General features: G+C 38.2%; 9 protein-coding genes across 9 annotated transcripts; 4 read left to right on the forward strand and 5 right to left on the reverse strand.

The window, feature by feature from the left end:
• Positions 1–530: 530 nt before the first annotated feature.
• BDF20DRAFT_871775 (uncharacterized protein) lies at positions 531–1,259 on the reverse strand. Its single transcript, XM_053081120.1, has one exon. The coding sequence runs from the start codon at positions 1,196–1,198 to the stop codon at positions 968–970; it is 231 nt and encodes a 76-aa protein (XP_052936749.1). The 5' UTR covers positions 1,199–1,259; the 3' UTR covers positions 531–967.
• A 979-nt stretch (positions 1,260–2,238) lies between these two features.
• Positions 2,239–3,859, forward strand: BDF20DRAFT_871780 (uncharacterized protein). Its single transcript, XM_053081121.1, has one exon. The coding sequence runs from the start codon at positions 2,375–2,377 to the stop codon at positions 3,665–3,667; it is 1,293 nt and encodes a 430-aa protein (XP_052936750.1). The 5' UTR covers positions 2,239–2,374; the 3' UTR covers positions 3,668–3,859.
• Positions 3,860–4,376: 517 nt separating this feature from the next.
• Positions 4,377–5,360, forward strand: BDF20DRAFT_871782 (peroxisomal biogenesis factor 11). Its single transcript, XM_053081122.1, has 2 exons — positions 4,377–4,646; positions 4,725–5,360. Exons 1-2 carry the CDS (start codon positions 4,485–4,487, stop codon positions 5,271–5,273), a joined length of 711 nt encoding a protein of 236 aa, XP_052936751.1. The 5' UTR covers positions 4,377–4,484; the 3' UTR covers positions 5,274–5,360.
• Positions 5,361–6,620: 1,260 nt separating this feature from the next.
• BDF20DRAFT_818854 (uncharacterized protein) lies at positions 6,621–8,774 on the forward strand (the record flags this gene model as incomplete). The annotated part of the gene is made up of 3 exons (XM_053077410.1): positions 6,621–7,109; positions 7,299–8,209; positions 8,303–8,774. Coding segments are annotated over 3 exons (1,872 nt in total), but the record flags the coding sequence as incomplete, so codon positions are not given.
• Positions 8,775–10,406: 1,632 nt separating this feature from the next.
• Positions 10,407–11,878, reverse strand: BDF20DRAFT_532982 (uncharacterized protein). The gene has a single exon (XM_053075687.1). The coding sequence runs from the start codon at positions 11,611–11,613 to the stop codon at positions 10,693–10,695; it is 921 nt and encodes a 306-aa protein (XP_052936753.1). The 5' UTR covers positions 11,614–11,878; the 3' UTR covers positions 10,407–10,692.
• BDF20DRAFT_871839 (Mak10 subunit, NatC N-terminal acetyltransferase-domain-containing protein) lies at positions 11,702–13,448 on the reverse strand. The gene is made up of 5 exons (XM_053081123.1): positions 13,094–13,448; positions 12,609–13,021; positions 12,394–12,526; positions 11,957–12,294; positions 11,702–11,877 (listed from the first exon to the last, which is right to left on the reverse strand). Exons 2-5 carry the CDS (start codon positions 12,966–12,968, stop codon positions 11,779–11,781), a joined length of 930 nt encoding a protein of 309 aa, XP_052936754.1. The 5' UTR covers positions 12,969–13,021; positions 13,094–13,448; the 3' UTR covers positions 11,702–11,778.
• Positions 13,449–15,376, forward strand: BDF20DRAFT_871845 (uncharacterized protein). The gene is made up of 6 exons (XM_053081124.1): positions 13,449–13,556; positions 13,629–13,796; positions 13,865–14,040; positions 14,118–14,770; positions 14,847–15,156; positions 15,211–15,376. The coding sequence occupies exons 1-6, from the start codon at positions 13,528–13,530 to the stop codon at positions 15,342–15,344; spliced, it is 1,470 nt and encodes a 489-aa protein (XP_052936755.1). The 5' UTR covers positions 13,449–13,527; the 3' UTR covers positions 15,345–15,376.
• A 710-nt stretch (positions 15,377–16,086) lies between these two features.
• Positions 16,087–17,479, reverse strand: BDF20DRAFT_807329 (uncharacterized protein; the record flags this gene model as incomplete). The annotated part of the gene is made up of 2 exons (XM_053076547.1): positions 16,087–16,673; positions 16,747–17,479. Coding segments are annotated over 2 exons (1,320 nt in total), but the record flags the coding sequence as incomplete, so codon positions are not given.
• Positions 17,480–17,874: 395 nt separating this feature from the next.
• On the reverse strand, positions 17,875–18,878 carry BDF20DRAFT_819218 (uncharacterized protein; the record flags this gene model as incomplete). The annotated part of the gene is made up of 2 exons (XM_053077444.1): positions 17,875–18,236; positions 18,311–18,878. The coding sequence occupies 2 exons, from the start codon at positions 18,876–18,878 to the stop codon at positions 17,875–17,877; spliced, it is 930 nt and encodes a 309-aa protein (XP_052936757.1).
• Between the last annotated feature and the right edge of the window lie 327 nt (positions 18,879–19,205).

Here is a 19,205-nt window from a genome sequence, read left to right on the forward strand (position 1 = left end):
TATAACGATACATGTACACTGCATTTGTGTTTGAATTATACTTTTTTTTTTTTTTTTTTTTTTTTTTTTTTTTTTCTTTCTTTCTTTCTCCTTCCTCTTTTACAGACCTTCACTACTAAAGTGACGTCATGTTTATATAAGCGCTTTAAAGATAAACCTTTTTATAAAATAGATTATAAGCACTCTTTCATTTCTTTTTTCCAACGATAATGTGAAACAACATAAGAAATGCCTTGATGCATCGAAATCTCTGGTACAAAAAGGACTGTCTCAGTTAGAAAAAAAAAAGCTGGTTTATGTGAGTTGATGTGCTTATATGTGTGGAACGCGAAATTTCAACTCGGATACAAGAAAAAAGACAATACCGAAACTCTATTTTTTGGGTCTGCTCTGAAGAAGATCTTTTTAATGACAGTTTTTTTTATTTTTTATTTTTTTTTTTTTTTATCATCAGAAGTCTTCCCTGCCCCCCCCCTTTTTTTTTTTTTCTTTTTTCTTTCTCATTTTCATCAAAAAAGTCTTTCTTTCACCTTTTCCCTTTTTCTTTTTTTTTTTTATTATTTTTTCAACTCAGTTTTTTGTGATTTATTTCAAAAAACCAAAAAAGTAACAAACAGCAAAAAAATAAAAAAGAAAGAAAGAAAAGGCCAAGAAAAAAAGAAAAGTTTTATTATATTCTTATTTATTGTTCTGCATACAAATACCATGAAATCAACGTGAGTCTGTCTACCTTTTTTACCTACTTGTATTTACTTACTTACTTACTAAGCAACAAACAACAACAAGAACAGCAACAACTGTAACAGTAGCAGTAGCAGTAACAACCGTAGTAGTGAACAGTAACAATAACAGCAACCGTAACAGTAACCATCCAGCTTACACACTTTGCCATTGAATACGATAACAATTCTTAAGGTCCAATCCCCCTCTCTTTCCCCCCTTTTATTAGCAATCTTTTTTCATTATTCTAAAGTCCAATTCTAAAGGGAATAAGCTCGTTTCTCGAAATGCTGATAATCCAGAATGTACGACACACACTGTTACCGCTACTGCTGCTGCTGTTGTTGTAGTTGTTGTTGTTGTTGTTATTGTTATGTGTATGTGTGTACTTGTTTTTGTATGTACAAGGGCCATTGCATGCTCTTGTTCTATGTACACAAAGCGAGGGAAAGAAACAAGAGTACATACATACACACATATGCACTGCACATTTTATACATATATTATTATTTGTCCAACGATACACAATTTTGACATCAAATTCTTATTCTTTTTTTTTTTTTTTTTTTTTTTGTTAGTGCATCAAGGAAAATGTCCAAAATCAACAACAAAAATACAACAGAGTCCCTTTCTGTTCAACTAAGACGACCTTTCAATCGACTCGTATCAAAAAAGAATGCTGCTATTTCTGATATTCATGCCATTGCAAAGCAACTCAAGGATCGTTTGTCTCACGCAGCAAAATCATTGACAGCAACCACCGTCGCTGATGAGACTACCATGATGGAGTATTGCCTATCACCTTCATCACCTTTATCCACCATCGCTGGAGACGACAAAGACGACGTAACTATGGAAACAGTTTCCCCTGAATCGTCAACAACTGCACCTACTACACCCGACACTAACACGGACATTTTCATGACAACCGACTTGAAAGCACCGTTATCAGCAACAACGCTTTCAGATGTCCCTCACAACAATAAACGAACTACAAAAACAACAACGACTTTGCGTAACCTTCATTTACTTCAACAATATCTTTTGTTTATCTCTAAAGAAACAAACGATATCCAATGGAATTCTTCCAATCGTGAATTAACATTTCAACGTCATCTGAACAAAACATCCTCTTCTTTTAAAGACTTATCAGATCCATCAGCCCGTTTAGGCGCTACTTTGATTGAATCACTGGTTCACGATTCGCCTATGCTTATGGAGCAAAAACTTAAACATCTGCAAGGTAAAGCTCTTTTTTTTTTTTTTTTGTTTTTTAATTCCATATATGTGTATATTTGTAAATAATTAGGGGTAAAATAAGGTTGAATTAAGGGGTGAAAAGCGGGCGTATGAAAGAGAGCCATATTGTTCGTGGACCTTTTTCTTTTTTTATTTTTTTTATTTCACTGGGCGTAAAATAAGGGGCTCACATGAGTGAGATAGAGCCAGCTTTACGTTGGATCAGAAAAAAAAAAAAAAAAAAAAAGAATGAAACTGACTTTGAATTATTCATTTCCTTCTAGTGGGTTCTAAATCAGTAGTGCTACAACAACAACAGCAGCAGCAGCAGCAGCACGATAGGCGTCGTAAGCCAGGTAGACCACCCAAGAACTCAGTGAATAGCGAAACAAATGTTTCCAAAAAACATAAATCCATGATGGAACATCCTTATTCATTGCCACCACGTCTTACAGAAAAGCAAAAGAAAAAGAAAGAAAACTGCAACACGATTCACTGTATTTGTGATACACCTCACGAGGAATTTGGTTCCATGGTTCAGTGCGATGATTGCTATCATTGGCTCCATGTAGAATGTCTCGAGTTAGATGATGAAGCTCTGGGTGAAGAAGAACCCTTCCGTTGTCCATTATGTTTCTTGAGTATGGGAAATATTTACAAAGATGGCAAGAGGAATGCAAAAAACCCAAAGATGTTGAGCTCCATTACTTGGCGCTATGCAGCTCAATGGAAGAGCCGTCTTTTGGCTGATTCTGCACGATATAATCATCATTCTACGGATGATGAATATGACGATGACGACGACGACGACGATATGATCATGGATGATGTTTGTACTTTTGCTCATCCTTTAGAGGTGGATGAAAACTTCACTGTTCAACACCCATCTCCTCTATCTCAGCCTTTCACCTCTACATCTACAGCTCCTTTGACTGCTGACACTACTGTATTAGCTCCTTTCACACTACCACCCTCACCATTAACGCCTATCAACTATATTCCTCCTCAACTTCAACCCTTCGAAGCTGCTGCTACTGCTGCTGCTACTACATCCTTCATGACGCAGACTGTAAACGAAGAGGATGACAATTCCTCTACCGCAGAGGATTTGACAACAGGACCTGTAACGCCTACATCTACGGATTGGCCTGATATTTCTTCTGAATCAAGATACAGTATTTCCAGTCAAGATAGTCTTAGCACTATCAGTAGTGTTTGCACCAGTGAAGTAACCACTCCTACCACGGAGTTTTATTCTTCGTCTGCCCTTACTGCCGCCGCCGCACTAGCAGCTGCCTCATCCACGTCAACAACAGGAGGAGGAGGAGTGTATGCATCTGATCCCTTTGATGTCAAAGAAATGAATCAACTTTTATTCAACCAGACTGTAGAAAGTCTTGAAATTCTACATCAACTCGTCTACCTTGAATCCTCTCTCCTACATAACCGTCCACCCAAAGTATTCTCACCCCATGCTTCTGATGTCTTTTTATGTGGAGACAATCTTGCCAAGGACAGCACGACCACTGCTTTCACCCTCCCATCGACATCCATGATGACTCACGAGAAGACGCCATCCACCCCATCCACGCCATCTATCTTACCCTCAAGTAAAGCATCTATTACTGCTCCTCCTTCAGATGTTTGTTCGCAAGATCTTTCTGAATATTCCTTCGATTCAGGACCATTTTGGAGTCCTCTTTATTAATTAACTATTTCATATTTTATTATTATTGTTCTTTATTCTTATTCTCATTTTATTTTCTATTTCAAATTTGTATATAACGCTCTCTCTCTCTCTCCTGATGAACCCGCTCTTCTCTTTTTTAGTTGAACTCTGTGTAGAAAAGCCAAGGTAAAAAAAAAAAAACCAGAAAAAAAAAAGCCAAAAATAATCCCTTTGAAAAAAAAAAAAAAAAAAAAAAAAAATACTACTCGAAACCTGCACAAAAAGACAAAAAATATACACATTTATCTATCTACATATATCATTTATGTATATATACATACGCACAGGTATATATGTATATATATGTATATACATATATATAACAGCATTTCCATTTTCTGTTCCTTCTTTTTACATGCAAAGAAAGCTTTCTTTCCCTCTCCCCCCCCCCTTTATACCAAAGTTTGTAAATACAGTCATTGATTTCAATAAAAAAATGAAAAAAAAAAACCATAGTAAGCTTTCTTTTCTTTGATCGCTCGTGAATCGCTCGTTCCTTTTAGTCATTTGTTTTTCTAATGACTACTCCATTTGAGTGGGAAAAAGCCACCTTCATGTGAAGAAAACGAATTAGGAATTCCTTAATTGTAAAGTCTATCCTGTTCGAGACTTCAATTTTGTTGTTTTCTTCATCCAATCACTGCGCTGACTTGTGTCCCCTTTTTTTCCAACTTTTTTTTATTTTATTCGTTTTCCCCAGATTTTCTTAAATTTTCTTTCATCATTCATATAACATCCTAAAGCCCAAAAGACCCTGCAAAAAAACGACTTTAATTAAGCTTTTTACCAGTCCATCATGTCAACAAAAGAAGAAAAACGCAGCTTATCGTCAACAAAGAAAGAAAAGCAGGCTATAAATCCTTTGGCCATTGCCAAGTTATTAGGTCCATCCAATCCAAAGCTTGACCACCTTATTCGATTTTTGAACTCTGTGCGCGGAACAGACAAAGTACTGATGGTAAACGTCATCTCAAGGCTGCGTCAGTTGTTTCTTCTTTTAGAGTATAACAGCCCATCCCCCTTATTCTACTCTTAGTTTATTCAATATTGGTCAAAAGTACTTGTATGGATATTGTCAAAACGGAAATCATCTTTGAAGCCCGCAGTAGCCACTCTATCCCTCGTTCAACGCATTCGCAATTTGGCTAATCCCGTCAGTGATTTCCGTATCTTACTGCGTTATTACGGACTCTTGCCCATGATTCAATACATGAACTATCTCGAATACAATCCACCTTCTACCTCTATCGCACTCACCATTGAACGTTTACAGAACTGGGCCAATGTGATTTATTATCCATTAGAGCACATCTATTGGCTTGGTGCTCATCAAGTCATTCCTCTCTCAGAACAAAAGACAAACAAGATTGGTATGTGGAGCTGTCGGTTCTGGGCAGCCTATGTTATTTTGGAATACGGACGATTATTGGAACAATACAAGCATTTGAAAAAGAGAGAGACAAATTTATTGAAGCGTATCAAAGCAGGCGATATCGAGACATACGAAGATCCTGAAGCTGAGATGGCCGCTATCAAGGCCGAAAGATCGAGTATGGTGGTGAATACTTGTATCAATACAGGGTAAGTAAAAAAATGCCCTCGAAAAAACCAAAAAAAAAAAAAAACTCTTTTCTCTATCTGTGTGTCCCTCAAACAAAACATCAAAACTCAAACTCAACCATTCTCCCATAGTTATCTACCTTTGACTGTGCATTGGTCTTTGGAAAATTCAGGTTTCCCTGATGTACTCGTTGGTGTCTTTGGCGGTTTCGCGTCCATATTTCAAATTTATGCTGCTTGGAAAGCAACTGCTTAAAGACCCTCCCTCTCCAGTGTGTCTGCAAAGGCTATCCAATATGAACATTTGTGTTAGAAAAAAAAGTATTCTCTAGCTGCTCACTTTCTTTAATACGTTAACATTGATTAAAGCAATCCATATCTTGTCATGGTCGGAAAAACAATTCCCAAATTTGCAAAAAAGCTTGAAATCAACAAACACTTTTTTGAAATACCGCGTTCGACTGGGCGGTTCACCTGAACGGGGAAAAAAACCCCTTACTTTTTAAAATTGCGGGTGGGTGTGGGTCTGTCAAATAGAAAAATGATAGTATACTGGTTTTTTTTGACCTTGTAACATTATCGTTTTTTTTCTGTACCCATTCAAAATAAATCAAGCTGAAAAAGACGCATTTTTGTTATAAAGCGTGTTTGAATTATCTATTTGTTCTAGACCCCTTCTGATCCACGAACAACGCCCATCTTTTATAGTAAGCAGTCGCCCCATCATCATCATCAGTAGATCTCTCACTCATTAATCACAGACAGACTCCGTTGCTCCATTGTCTTGCTTGACCTATATAGACACGATTCCAACGTCGATAAAGGCTTATCTTTCCAACGAAAAGAAAAAACAAGAACCCCTCCCTTTTAGATGCGTTCTGCTGTTAGTCTATCCACAGCAAAAAGGTCGCCTCAATGCTTACTATTAAAACAATACCTATGTGAATTCGAAGGCTTAAACTGTAAACGATGGCATCATTCCTTTTTGAAACCGTCCAGAAAAAACGTTGATCCGTTCCCTCCACAACAACAACAACAACAGCACAACCCATATTACGATCATTCGATACCACCCTTACCGTCACTATGGCTCTTTACGTCCAGGCGCTATTCTTCTTCTTCTTCTTCTTCTTCCACTCTGTATTTAACAGCAACAGCACCGAGCGAAACCGTGGCGGCATCGACTTTTACTTCCAAACACCAGCAACAAACATGTTCCAGCACGCACAGCAACAGCAGCAGCAGCAGCAGCAACAACAACAACAGTCATAGTACTACGCGCAAACACCATCCTGATGCTGATCGTCCTACCACCAGCCTCCAACAATTATTCCATGAAATAGACACCTGTCCCAAAAAATATGCGAATCGATACAAACTATTACGTACAGCGCTCTACAGCCTTCGTTACGATGAAGCTGACGAAGCATGGACGATTTACGAAAAAATGGTGCAGTGCAAAGTCCATAAACAGCTCAAACCGAACCATTACGGCCAGCTACTCAACCTTTTAAAGTTTGGAAATCACCGTCATTTAGCTCATATGTTGACCCTCGTGAAGAATATGGAGCAGCAGCACCTTACGAAACACCATCCATACCCAAATCCACGGCATCATTCCCAGATTCTTTACGCGATGGCACGACTAGGCTTGGTCCGAGAAGCCTATGACTATCTACAACATCTCATCCAAAAGGCAAATGAGACGAATAAAGAAGCACTGTACCCTACGGCCAATCATTTTCAACTCTTGGCATCAGCGCTGAGAAATAGCAGTAGTAGTAGTAGTAGTAGTAGCAGCAGCACACACCTCGACCTCCATCGAACGAAAGGAATCTCAGATCCAGCCTTACTGACAAAAGTGACGGAAATGATGATGCAAGCCATGCAGAACGATTCTGTTGTCTTGAACAACAAAACTTTATCGATCATGATACACACTTTATCCTCACAGATGAAATATACCAGCTTGAAATCCACTGTAACCACCCAAGACAATCCCAACTGGGTAGACGAGGAAACTAAAAAATGGGAAATGTTATTATACAAGTTTCTACAATTGTCAGATCAAGCGTATTCCAAAGCAGCAGCAACAGCAGCAACAACACAGAGTAGTACTGACCATCAAACGGAAAATCATCTGTACAATGTCTATGTGTATACAGCTCTGATCGCTTCTTTTGCTCAAAGAAATGATATGAAAAAAGCACAGCGTATTTTTGACGAGATGCTGATTTCGGGTATAAAGCCTTCGAAAGTCACCTATGGAGCATTGATCAATGGATATGGAAGGTTAGGTGATCTTGATACAGCAACGAAACTATTAAACCAATACGACAAACGATTTCGATACCCTAATCAAGTCATTTTGACAGACATGCTTGTCAACGCCATCCGCCATCACGATTGGGATTTAGCAGAAAAAACCAATGCAAGAATTCGGAAGCAGTTTCGTGAATATCAGCTCGATTCACTCACAAAGACAGCCATACATTGGTTGAAAACAAAGCACAACGTCGAGGATGCGCAACATTATTTTGATAGCTTGTACGAACAGTACCCAGAGCAAGTGAATCGTATTATGGTCAACATGTTGATCGAGGGTTATGGCGACAAGAAGGACAAAAGGAACGTTCTTGAAGCCTATTCGCTATTGAAGCGTTTTGGCAAAGACGGTGAATGGACGCGATCAAAACACCATTTATTACATGCTTTGTTCAAATGCCGTGACGTGCCGGCTGCCATGTACACTTTTTTGGCGATGCGGAAGGAAACCATACCAGACGATATTACTCTGGCCATGGTGATACAGGGTTTGGTGATGAATCATCAACCCAAGGTCGCCTACCACTTATTTAAAATTATTCAGGACGAAGGCATTGAGCCCAATCTTCAAGCATATACCAGTGTTTTCAAAGCCCTCAGTCGTTTAGAGAAAAAATCAAAAGACGCCAAAGGAGCGTCGAGCTTACCCGCACTTTCTGACCTATTTACAGATTTCAAATCCAACACAGCTTCTATCCTACCACCCATACCATCGACAACCACTACGAGTACTCATCGTATAGATGCTCCTCCTATCCCTCCGGCGACGACGACGACAACGACCATCCTCACGAACAAAGATATCGCACTCGAAGCGTCTCACCTATTTCAAAGATTGACAGGGTTTAAACGACCTAATATTTATATTTATACCACACTTATCTCCTGTCTTGCCAAGACTGCCTTAATGGACGCTGTTCGCGCGTTTGACGACATGTGTGCACGACAGATTCAACCTACAGTCCAAATTTATACCGCACTTATTCAAGGATCAGCCATATTTAGAAATAGTCGAATTGCATTGATGGTCTTTCAGCATATGCGTGAACAGAATGTAGAACCAAATCAAATCACTTGGCACTATTTATTAAAAGCGCTCGTTAGATCACGCGTGGACAAAGATACCATAGACAGGGTAGCTGCTTATATTCGCAAATCAAAGCAACAGCAACAACAACAACAACAACAACAACAAAAGTAACTGTAGTATATCGCTTGTATTTGAGTTAAAAATTCTTAGAAATCAATCATAATTTTCATCACTTAGTTATGTACCATAAATTGTATTATCACATTTAAAAAGAACAATAGAAAAGTAATTGTATATAACAATCAAGTTTATCTGCAGTGTTTTCTTGCTTTTGAATCCTTCTTATTTTAAATGCTGTTCTCGACTTATCATTTAAAATATCTATTTATCCTAAAGATAAAATCCGCTCTATTTTGCTTATACATGTGCGTTAATTTTAGGTGACGGCAAAATCCTATGCATTCCTATTCTAAAATAAAAAAAAATAAAAAAAAATTAGTCAATTGCTGTAGATAAGATAGTATACTTTCAAATTTGAAATGATCACTCGTTTCATTTAAACTCAAAGCCATTTAATTCCTGTACTTTGACAATAAGGGCTAATAACTTTAACTTTTGTATGATTCTAAGGATTTATAAACAAGACACCTTCGATGGTAGATATCATATAGAACAGTTACATAAAGTTATTCCAAGGATGAGAAATAGTTATTTCTTTTTGGCAGGGATTGTTTTTTTTTTTTCTTTTGTTGATCGCTTCATCCCTGTACTTGAAAGATAGGTGCAGATTGCTGTTCAAAGGTTGAAAAGTACTCTTACTTACAGACTAGGTCATCGTTTTTCGCATCCATTACTGGCCGTTTATTAGTTCCTTTCTCTAGTTGAACGTCAAGCACTTATCGTGAATGTAAGGTCTCGTATGCTTCAGTTCATAAAGCTTAGAGACGCTAATGGATGATGTTATTAACACCAGCTTTTATTGAGGAACGTTTTCGCACAAAACATATGCAGATTAAAATATTATATTCAATGAATAAGGCGAAATCCAACGCGTCTCATCGATTTAACTGCCAATCCTCAAAAGAATAAATGCTGAAAGTCTTCTTCAACCGTCTTCATAGTTGCTAAATCTTATTGATGATGATCGTTATTTAACTTTGTCAGTCATGAATTTGAGTCGATTTCAATGAGATATTTATTGCATGACTACCACTCATCATCACTATCCTGTAAATTGTTTTTTTTTTGGGTATCGAGGCTACCTGTCAATATTACCTGCAGACGCACTATAAATAATGCTCTTACTAATTTCCCTCCTTACCCCAACCTTCCTGTCTTGACCTTAGTTCATCACGAATCTATTTGCTGTTGTTCAAGTCTTGCTGTTATTCTTTCATGGTCAACTGTCTCCTTTTTTCTTGCTTCTGGAGTTATCCTAATTTTGCGCGTCTTTAGTAAACCTTTTGTAGTATGGCATTTCGCAACTCGATTAATCAACTATCTACCAACCGTGTAACATTGAAAGAGTGATCTTAAGCCAAGTAATCTTACAGATCTCCTTGTTTAGTTTGATGTGAGCAAGGCAGTGCTTCGCACCGTTCTTTGACTGCTGCACGGCCCACTTAATCTTAAATTCTGTCACCAATCTTGCACCAGATCAGTTTTTTTGCCAAACAGAATATGCTGCTCGTGATTTTTCATTTTTTTTTACTGCAAGAATTTCGATTTCATTTCTTTTATATGACTATTCACACAGGTGGGTGCGTAATATTATTATTCGAAACAAGGTTATATTTCAATCTCTACTATTACAAGGAATAAAGTATAAAACAGAAATTTACATAGCGTCATCTATCTTTATATATACAGAGAATTATTTCTTTCTTGATATGGTTAAAAACCACGGATGATATTTAAAGTTGGTATCGAGATCAGATAAGGACGACTCCTTCTGTTGTCTCTTTTTACTACCCCTTTCCATAAGCTTGTCATTTTTAAGAAGATTTATACTGATAGTATTTGCAACCACCGCTCGAACGATATCTTTCATATCCTAATCAATGAATTAAATGTATAAGGTGTACTGCCTTTATCCACAAACCATTGCCATTCTTACCGATTTGAAGTAATCAAAGCATTTGTCCATATTTACTTCTTCAGGCATCAAGACCAAAATATGTTCGAGATATCGCCTGACTCTTTCTAAATCAGTTTTTATAATCATTAACATCTGAGGCACATCCATCTCTTCTACAGTGATATTTTCTAGAAACATGGGATAGGTGGGATGAGGTGGCGAGCTCAGTGCCGCAAAAGGTTTAAAGCGTTGTGTATATCTTGTTTCTTCATCATCAAAAATCGGTTTAAACTGACGTAGTTGACCAGTGTATTGCGCAGTGAGGAGTAACTTTAGTATGGCTTCACATAAGATCTTTTTTGTTTGCGTCAATAGCTGGCTCACTTGAACATAATCAACTACCTCTGTTGTTGATGTCGTTTGCTTCGAATTTGCGAGGACTGCTGGTGAGGATGACGTTTGCTCAACAGTAAAACTTGTCATGCGTTCCAAAAGAAAAGTACGACTACCCAATACGCATTGTAAATACCAGTAAATCATGATATACTCATGAGGTCCGTATAATTCCAACTCGAAGCCAAGAAATAAAATCTTTTCGATCATGTTCAGTTTTAAATCATATGCCCATGACGAGAAATAATAGGGTGCTGCTGTATCTGCAGATGATTCTGCTATAAAAGCGCCATTTTCTATTCCTTGCAGTTGTTGTTCTACCAGTCTATGAAAGACTTCGTCCACACCTGCAGCTTCTTCTTGTAGGATCTCCCATTCAGCAATAAGCTTACCAAGCATTCTTCGTTGACGTGATCGGTTGTGGCAATTGATTTTGAAATATTCAATGAAAACGAGAGAAATTCTGTCTAGAAAGGCCTTGAGAACATCATGAGCATTCATGAACTCAGCAGGATTCATGTTTTGCGGCATAAGGTCCATATGGCTGGATAAGAACCAATGAGGTGGTTTTACTGTTTCGCTTATAGAGGCTAAAATAAGTCGAGGAACAGCAATTTTACCGAAAACTAACTTGTCGTGATAAAAGATGGACTAATAGAAAGATATGCCAAGTTAGTCTTTTTCTTTCGCTTTTGAACAAAGAAGTTATGACTGACGTGAGATGTAGACCATATTTACATTCAACTTTGACCTGGAAAACGCATCAGGGTAGGGTCGACGAGAGCCAAAAGCTATGAAATAATTCTAATAGAATGAAAGAGTAAATCAATAACTCATGCGCAAATTCATCATTGTTATTAGAATCTATAGCTTTATTGTTTACCATTAACGAAGTGACGGATGAGAATTCAGTTACATCGCATATGGATATCAGACGCTCTATCATAGCCTTAAATTCTTTATAAGACTGCTCAACAGAAACTAATTCCACGGGTCGAGGCGGTGTTTGGGACGTTAGTTTTCTATTTATATTCGCGTCGAATGCATAAGGGTAGTCTTCGCCTAAAGATAGATCCAAATTGTCCAAAATAATCATCATTTTCTCTAATTCCTTTTTGGCTTCACTCAAAGAGTATTGAGATAGATGAACAAGCGACAATAGAAATGATTTACGAAGCTCTACCCTTTTTTGCAGGGCTATGAATATCTGCCGGTCCTCTTCTAAATAAGAAATTCAATCCAGAACAATACGTCAAATGAATATCTTCACGACTCAAGCTGTACTTTTGAAATCATTTAGTGTCAATTTGTTGTTCTTACCAGTAATATCCCCACAATGAGATAAACGATGATTTAGGAGTTGGAGAGAAAAATCGAGATCGTTGAATATTGTTACGCTCCTTTGTTGGTCATTGAGGCTTAAGCCGAACAAATTAGTAGTAAAGTCTTCTTCCTTTGGTAAAAAACGTTTGGTTCTTACTATCATCATGAAAACTTCATACTTCTATTAGTTTTTCTGTTGGGTTTTGGCTTACTTCGTATACATTGCCCTGAGACATTTCCATAAATATGTAATGGCAGCATTTCAACGTGGCTAATATATATGCTTTCAGAACGCCATAAATCGTATCTTCTGCAGAGGAGTTTGATAATGTAGGCATGGGTAGTTGGCTCAATTTTTGCACATGATGAAAATATATACAAGTAAACACTGTTTGTGATAACGAATGTCCAGAGATCCATGCCATTTCGCGCACAACTAACTGATCCATAATGTTTAAAGTTTGCTTTCCTGACAATCGTTTGTCGATATCAAAAGACTGCTGCTCGTCATTATTGTTGTTGACGTTCATACCAGTGTCCATTCGGGGATCCATAACTACGATTGCGCCCATAGCATCAAATAAGGTGAACGATTGCAAATGAACAAGCTGGCCAATATCAAAATCTACAGAGGCCAACATAACGATAAGTATCACTGAAATAACGATGGATATATCTGTTATAGGTGCTATATAACCTTCTGTTGCTTCATCCAAAAACGCTGTTATATCTTTCCAATGAGGTAAAAGAGGCTGTTGCTGTTGTCCGTCTTCATAAATATTGTTATTCAGGTTTATATTTAAGTCAGTAAAAGCTTCTACACAGTTGACATTTCATTGGTGTACAATTCGTTTAATCAACTATTAGACGTTGAAGGGTATATGGAGACTTTTACTGAATATTACTTTACCGCGTAGAGTTTCCGGCACTCGCTGCTCCATTGCAAAGTTGGGTATAAGTATGCGATCAAAAAAATACTTGGCATGAAAAGAATACAGTGCCAAAGTTTGATTTGACAGTGGCAAGTGACTGAGTTTTCGGCTTTTTGTTGCCCTCTTCTCTTTTGCACAACGCCAGTAGGCTTCTTTCATTCAAATTCTTCTATTATCAAATAAATAGATCTAGTTCAGTATGGATAACGTGCTTGAAAAACAAAGGAGGTAACAATAAAGTCATTTTTAACTTGAGTTGCATAATTGTGATTCTCAATTGTTCCTGCTTATGCTAAATAGTGCTCACGAAGATCTCGAACGTCTCGAGCAAGCCATCGTCGATGAATACATGGAAAATCCTAAAACTCATCGTGAAAGATTGCATAACGAACATATTGTTGATAATTTTCTGAATCGTATTGCTGAGAAGAGCGCTTATCTAGCTGATCTTTATGAGGACAAAGAAGGGTAACATTCAGTTATATGGCGTATTTTCGATTCTTCAAACTGACTTTAATATTTTATATTATGACAAGGCTACGTAAATCAGAAATGGATGCGCTTTCAGGCACCAATTCTGAATTCACTGAATTTTATGAACGCTTAAAAGTGATAAAAGAACATCACCGCAAATACCCTAACGAACCAGTCGAGCCACCAGAAATGGAATTTATTTTCCTTTCACAAAAGAAAGATGAATCTAATTTTGAAGGTTTGCTGTTTGATAGCTTTATTTCTAGTAGTTGAATGAGCAATCTAACAAATATTATGTGCTGGGGAAAAAAATAGAATTAGAGAAGCTCTTCTCTGGAGAGGAAAGCCTCGGTAGATATCTCGATATGAATACCATTCACACAACCTATATCAATCTTAAAGGCGTCAAAAAATTGGATTATCTGCAATTTTTAAGCGAGTTTGATGATTTTTCTACCATCTATCCTAAAGCTATCAAAAACAGTGATGATTATAAAAGCTACCTCAACAATCTTTATGATTATCTTTACGGATTTTACCGTCGTGCTAAACCACTTTACAATTTGAATGAATTGGAGACTAGAGCACGCGAACAGTTTGAAGAGAATTGGCGGCAAGGAAAAGTAAAAGGCTGGGAACAAGTAGAAGCAGGCGATGCATCATTATTTTGCAAAGCATGTCAGAAACAATTCACGAAACAAACAGTATACGATGCCCATTTATCAGGCAAAAAGCATATAAAGGCACAGAAGAAATTAGATGAGTCAACGGGATCATCCAACAGCCATACTACAACGAACGGTAACATAAATGGCGGTAGTAGCAGTAACAGTCAGGACGATAAAAGAAAGGCAATTGCATGGAAAGAACGTTTGATTGAATCTATTGCTGACGCGCTGAAAGAGGTGAGAGAGGAGACAAAAGCCAACGTTGAAAGAAAGCAAGCATTAACGGATAGAGAGCGTATCGTAAGTCATACTGTACTGTTAAAGGGAAAATTTTCGAATCACTGACTGATTGTTCTGTTTTAATGTACATGTATAGTTGGAGCAAGAACAAGAAGAGATTGAAATTAATGATCAAGAATCGGATGATGAGGATGATGAAAAGATTTACAACCCTCTTAAACTACCACTTGGTTGGGATGGTAAACCCATTCCTTATTGGCTGTATAAATTACATGGTTTGGGAGTAGAGTACCCATGTGAAATTTGCGGCAACTATGTGTATATGGGCAGAAAGGCTTTCGACAAGCACTTTCAAGAATGGAGACACGCTCACGGTATGCGCTGTTTAGGAATTCCAAATACGCGTCAATTCCATGAAATCACAAAAATTGAAGATGCTTATGCTTGTAAGTATCACTTTATTATGTGTACCTCTAAACATTTACTGACGCTTTCTGCAGTATTTGAAAAGCAAAAGAAGGAAAATCTTAACGAAGAAGCCAAGATTGACACCATAGAAGAATTCGAAGACTCTGAAGGAAATGTGTATAATAAGAAGATTTATGAAGATCTTAAAAGACAAGGCATCCTTTAAATTAGATATTATTGCATTAGAATGGTGGGTTTTTTTTTTTTTGGAAGAAATAAGTTGCTTTGTTTATAAAAATTGTTCATCATGAAAGAATATGTATGATAGTAATGATAGTGGTTGGAATCAATCTCTGATAAAGGGAAAAGACGAGGGAAGAGATAGATTGAGATGATGGAATGAAAGTTTGTCATAAATGTGCTGGTTAATGATTTAGTGCTCTAAAAAGAGATTCTACGAAATGATTGAGTAACAATAGTACGAATATGACTGGTATCATATTTTTGAGTGAAGAAGCCATATCATTTTCTTGAAATATTAAACATTGCTGGTTGCATTTTCCATTTGAGCTACAGTTTCAGCTTGGGGTACGGCTTCCACTTGTGGTGCGTTTTCAGCCAGTAATGCGCCATCCGTTTGTGGTGCATTTTCAACTTGTGGTGTGTTTTCAGCTTGTGGTGCAGTCTCTACGTCAGCTGGCTTTGTTTCGACAATTGTATTCTGAATATTTTCTGCTAATTTTTGATGGTCCAATGCCTCTACGGTCTGTCCAGCAGTTTGTGCATCAACAACAGAAGTAGTATTATTTTCCTCACCACGGATGGGTGCGTTACTGTTCTCACCGTGAGCAGGTGATGCAGCTGGAATATGCATAGGGGCAGCAGCAACAACGGCTGTGTGACCTAAATCGTACGGTTGTCAGCTACAAAGTTAGATAGTGATTGCTCAAATATTAACAAATCAGCTTACCATAGAAGCGTTCAGGATTATACTTGGCTTGCAAATTGTGTAAAACTTCTTGATTTTCAGGTTTACGGAACTCACGCATGAAATCCAACCATTCCCCAGTATTGAAGTTATGCAACAACTTACGGCCAGAGACTTGTTTACTCAACAACAAGAAACCTCGACCTAACACTCCACAGACTTGGCAGATGCGTTCACCTATAGTCAAACGGCGACGGATGGCTTCCCAGTTCGTATTGACTAACACTTTCTCCATTTCTGTACGGCACTGTGTCATAATAGGACGAGGATCACCGCCCTCCATTTGTTGCTGTTGCTGGCGTTCCAACTCAAAATCACGATAGGCGAGATAGAGTTGAAAGTATTCATAGTTGTAATAAACACCTGCATTCTTGGGTGCGAAATCGCAATCATAGTGTGCGGCAAGGTTGGCGAAAGCGGCAAAACGTTGGATGGGCGACAATACGCCGAGTTTGGTAGAGCGTTCGTGACCTTGAATAACGAGTTTGACGTCGTCTTCAACCATATTAGCTTGATGCATCAAATCGGCATCTGACACCTTTAACAGGTCTTGGATTACTTCATTGCCTACATACATTGGAAAGGTTATAATGAATAACACTCATCATAGCGTCAAAAGAATGGTTCAAAATACACTTACGACGAACACTATATTCTTTATCTCTAGGAGAAGACTTCTTGGTTCTTTTTGAACCATCTTTATTGTCTTGTGTATTTCTTCGTTTCGATAAGACAGGAGCGCCTGCTTGATTGGCTAATGTATGTGAGGCTTGTTGCTGTGTAGCATGTAAATTGTTATTCAACTGAGCATGTACAGCACTTAAAGCCGCTTGTAGCAAATGCTGTGGGGAGTTATCCATCATAGGATTTGAATAATAATCGTTGTGAGCATGATTGATATCTTGTTGTGGTGTTTGATGCGGTACTAAAGCGGCCGAACCACCGGCAAAAGCCATATTTTGTTGAGGAGGAGCAGTAGGCGTACCCATATGCGCAGGAGACATCGGCTGTGGTTGTGATTGCTGGAAAATACCTTCTTGCTGAACACCGGCAATATTAACGCCAAAGATTTGTTGCTCTTGTCTAAACATAATCTTGTTCATATTGGGAACCTTTAAGAACGAAACGGTGTCACCTAAAGCATGACAGAGGGCAAAGAACATAGCTGCAGTTTGTCGAGGATGACCTTGGGTTTTGATGTCTTTCACACACTGATAAAATCGAAGAATACGATCATCACTCAAAATATCCGCAAGCGTAGGAGAAAGGATACTGCAATCTTGCTGCTGCTCTTCTTCCTGTTTAAAAACTGTTTCTGCTTCTACTGCAGTTGGATGTTGTTCTATTTGCTCTGGCGCAGCTTGTTGTGGTTGTTGTGTTGTATCTTGTTGTTGTGAATGGTGTTCAAGGTGTTCAGTGGGAATAGCTTCTTGCGTCACTTGAGGAGTAGTTTGAACGTAACCTTCCTGCTGCTGTTGCGTTGGAGTTCCTGCAGTATCTACACTCGTAGTGTCCATTATGACAAAAATTCAAAAGTGATGGTTCAAGCCGTCTGATGACTATAAATCAGTTCCAGTCCGGACGCAATGGGGCAAAAGAAGAAATGAAAAAAGAACGGAAAGGTTGTCGTTGAAAAATGAATGCCGGGTCATTACGGAGTATGAGTGAGCAGAAAAAATTTTTTTCGAGGAAAGATGAAAAAAAGGGGGGAGAGCATTATCGCCTCACGAAAACGAAAAGAAACTAGCAAATCAGAAAAAGTCTTTCTTTATTGGTGGCGGTAAATCAATTCAAGCTTCCAAGCTTCGTCCACAGCTTCCTCAATCTCAGCTGCATGAATTTCTGAAATTTTTTGTAGAGGATTACGACAAATACCTTGGCCATATCCTAATCTAGACTGAATGAAGCTTTTGGCACCAGGAACACCATACCATCGACAAAGAGCATCATCAGCTTCAACCAGCTTCTTTTGTAATGCAATGGCTTCATTGAGCATGCCTGCTTCGAAAAATTTTTGCACTTTAACGCAGAGCGTAGGAAACACATTGCCTGCGCCTGGTATCAAACCAACAACGCCGTATAACAGCTCTGGCAAAAAGAAGTCTACCGAACCCGCCAGTAGCGTAACCTCTATTTCACAGTGGAATTAGTTTGGCTCTTGTACAAACTCTCATTGTTTTCTTGGCGTATACATAAAGTCTCACCTTTAGGATTGGTTTGTTGAACCAAGTTGGCCATTTTACCTACATTTCCATCTGTTCCTTTTACACCGACAATATTCTTATGTTTGGTTATCTTGACCAAGACTTTTACACTTAAATCCAACCCTTGACAGACACCAGGATAGTTATACACAACGATAGGTATCGGTGATTCATCAGCCACTGCTGTGTAGAATTGACAAAGAGCGTCTTCTGTTATATTGCCTTTATAAAATGACGGAGGTAAAACAAGAGCGAAACCAGCCCCAGCCTCTGCTGCATCTTTAATATAAGCTACTGTGACTCTAGCGCTTTGACTAGACGTGCCAGCAATGACTTTCAACTGAGGGTTGTATTTCTTTACAGAGACTATACATTGTTGAATTACTTGTTTTCTTTCGTCCTCTGTCAAACTCACCGCTTCACCCATAGATCCCAGCACAACGATACCCGCAATACCAGAGCGGGCCAAAAAATTGATGTGCTTGTCAAGCGCTTCTAAATCGAGGTCCTCATACTCATCAAAAAATGTTGGAACAGGTACGAAGACGCCATGTCCGAGGGAAGTCATTTCTGTTAGAAAATTTGCTAAAAACAAAAAGGAAAAAAGAACAGGTATATCAAAGGTGGAAGCAGTCTGTATTTATATGTTTTTCAAAATACAAACACAGAACTCACGGACTCTTTAAATAAAGTTGATCATTCAGGTACGTTTCAACATAGATTTTATTACATAATATTAGTTTTTTTAAAGCCCAATGGACACGAGATATTAAGCTTATCTAAATTGCCCGGGGCCAGCTCCAAAGGCTGAAAAGAATCTAAAAACCCCTTAGGGCTCAAAGGTAAAAAGGATTATGTACTGAAGGATTGTGGGAGGGGAAGAGGGTAACCAGTC

Source organism: Mycotypha africana, assembly GCF_025528875.1.
Source record: "Mycotypha africana strain NRRL 2978 chromosome Unknown BDF20scaffold_5, whole genome shotgun sequence".
In the NCBI taxonomy this organism is placed as follows: Eukaryota; Fungi; Mucoromycota; class Mucoromycetes; order Mucorales; family Mycotyphaceae; genus Mycotypha; species Mycotypha africana.

Excerpts from the sequence above, each read along its gene's own strand:
- BDF20DRAFT_871775 (XM_053081120.1), bottom strand. The coding sequence starts at position 1,198 with ATGTGTGTATGTATGTACTCTTGTTTCTTTCCCTCGCTTTGTGTACAT.
- BDF20DRAFT_871839 (XM_053081123.1), bottom strand. The coding sequence starts at position 12,968 with ATGGGCGCAATCGTAGTTATGGATCCCCGAATGGACACTGGTATGAAC. Across the intron at positions 12,527-12,608 it reads CTCAGGGCAATGTATACGAA|GAAGAAGACTTTACTACTAA; the intron begins GTAAGCCAAAAC and ends TTTTTACCAAAG. Across the intron at positions 12,295-12,393 it reads TCATTGTGGGGATATTACTG|AAGAGGACCGGCAGATATTC; the intron begins GTAAGAACAACA and ends TTTCTTATTTAG.
- BDF20DRAFT_871845 (XM_053081124.1), top strand. The coding sequence starts at position 13,528 with ATGGATAACGTGCTTGAAAAACAAAGGAG. Across the intron at positions 14,041-14,117 it reads AGATGAATCTAATTTTGAAG|AATTAGAGAAGCTCTTCTCT; the intron begins GTTTGCTGTTTG and ends GGAAAAAAATAG. Across the intron at positions 14,771-14,846 it reads TAACGGATAGAGAGCGTATC|TTGGAGCAAGAACAAGAAGA; the intron begins GTAAGTCATACT and ends GTACATGTATAG.
- BDF20DRAFT_532982 (XM_053075687.1), bottom strand. The coding sequence starts at position 11,613 with ATGGACCTTATGCCGCAAAACATGAATCCTGCTGAGTTCATGAATGCT.
- BDF20DRAFT_871782 (XM_053081122.1), top strand. The coding sequence starts at position 4,485 with ATGTCAACAAAAGAAGAAAAACGCAGCTTATCGTCAACAAAGAAAGAA. Across the intron at positions 4,647-4,724 it reads GAACAGACAAAGTACTGATG|TTTATTCAATATTGGTCAAA; the intron begins GTAAACGTCATC and ends TTCTACTCTTAG.
- BDF20DRAFT_871780 (XM_053081121.1), top strand. The coding sequence starts at position 2,375 with ATGATGGAACATCCTTATTCATTGCCACCACGTCTTACAGAAAAGCAA.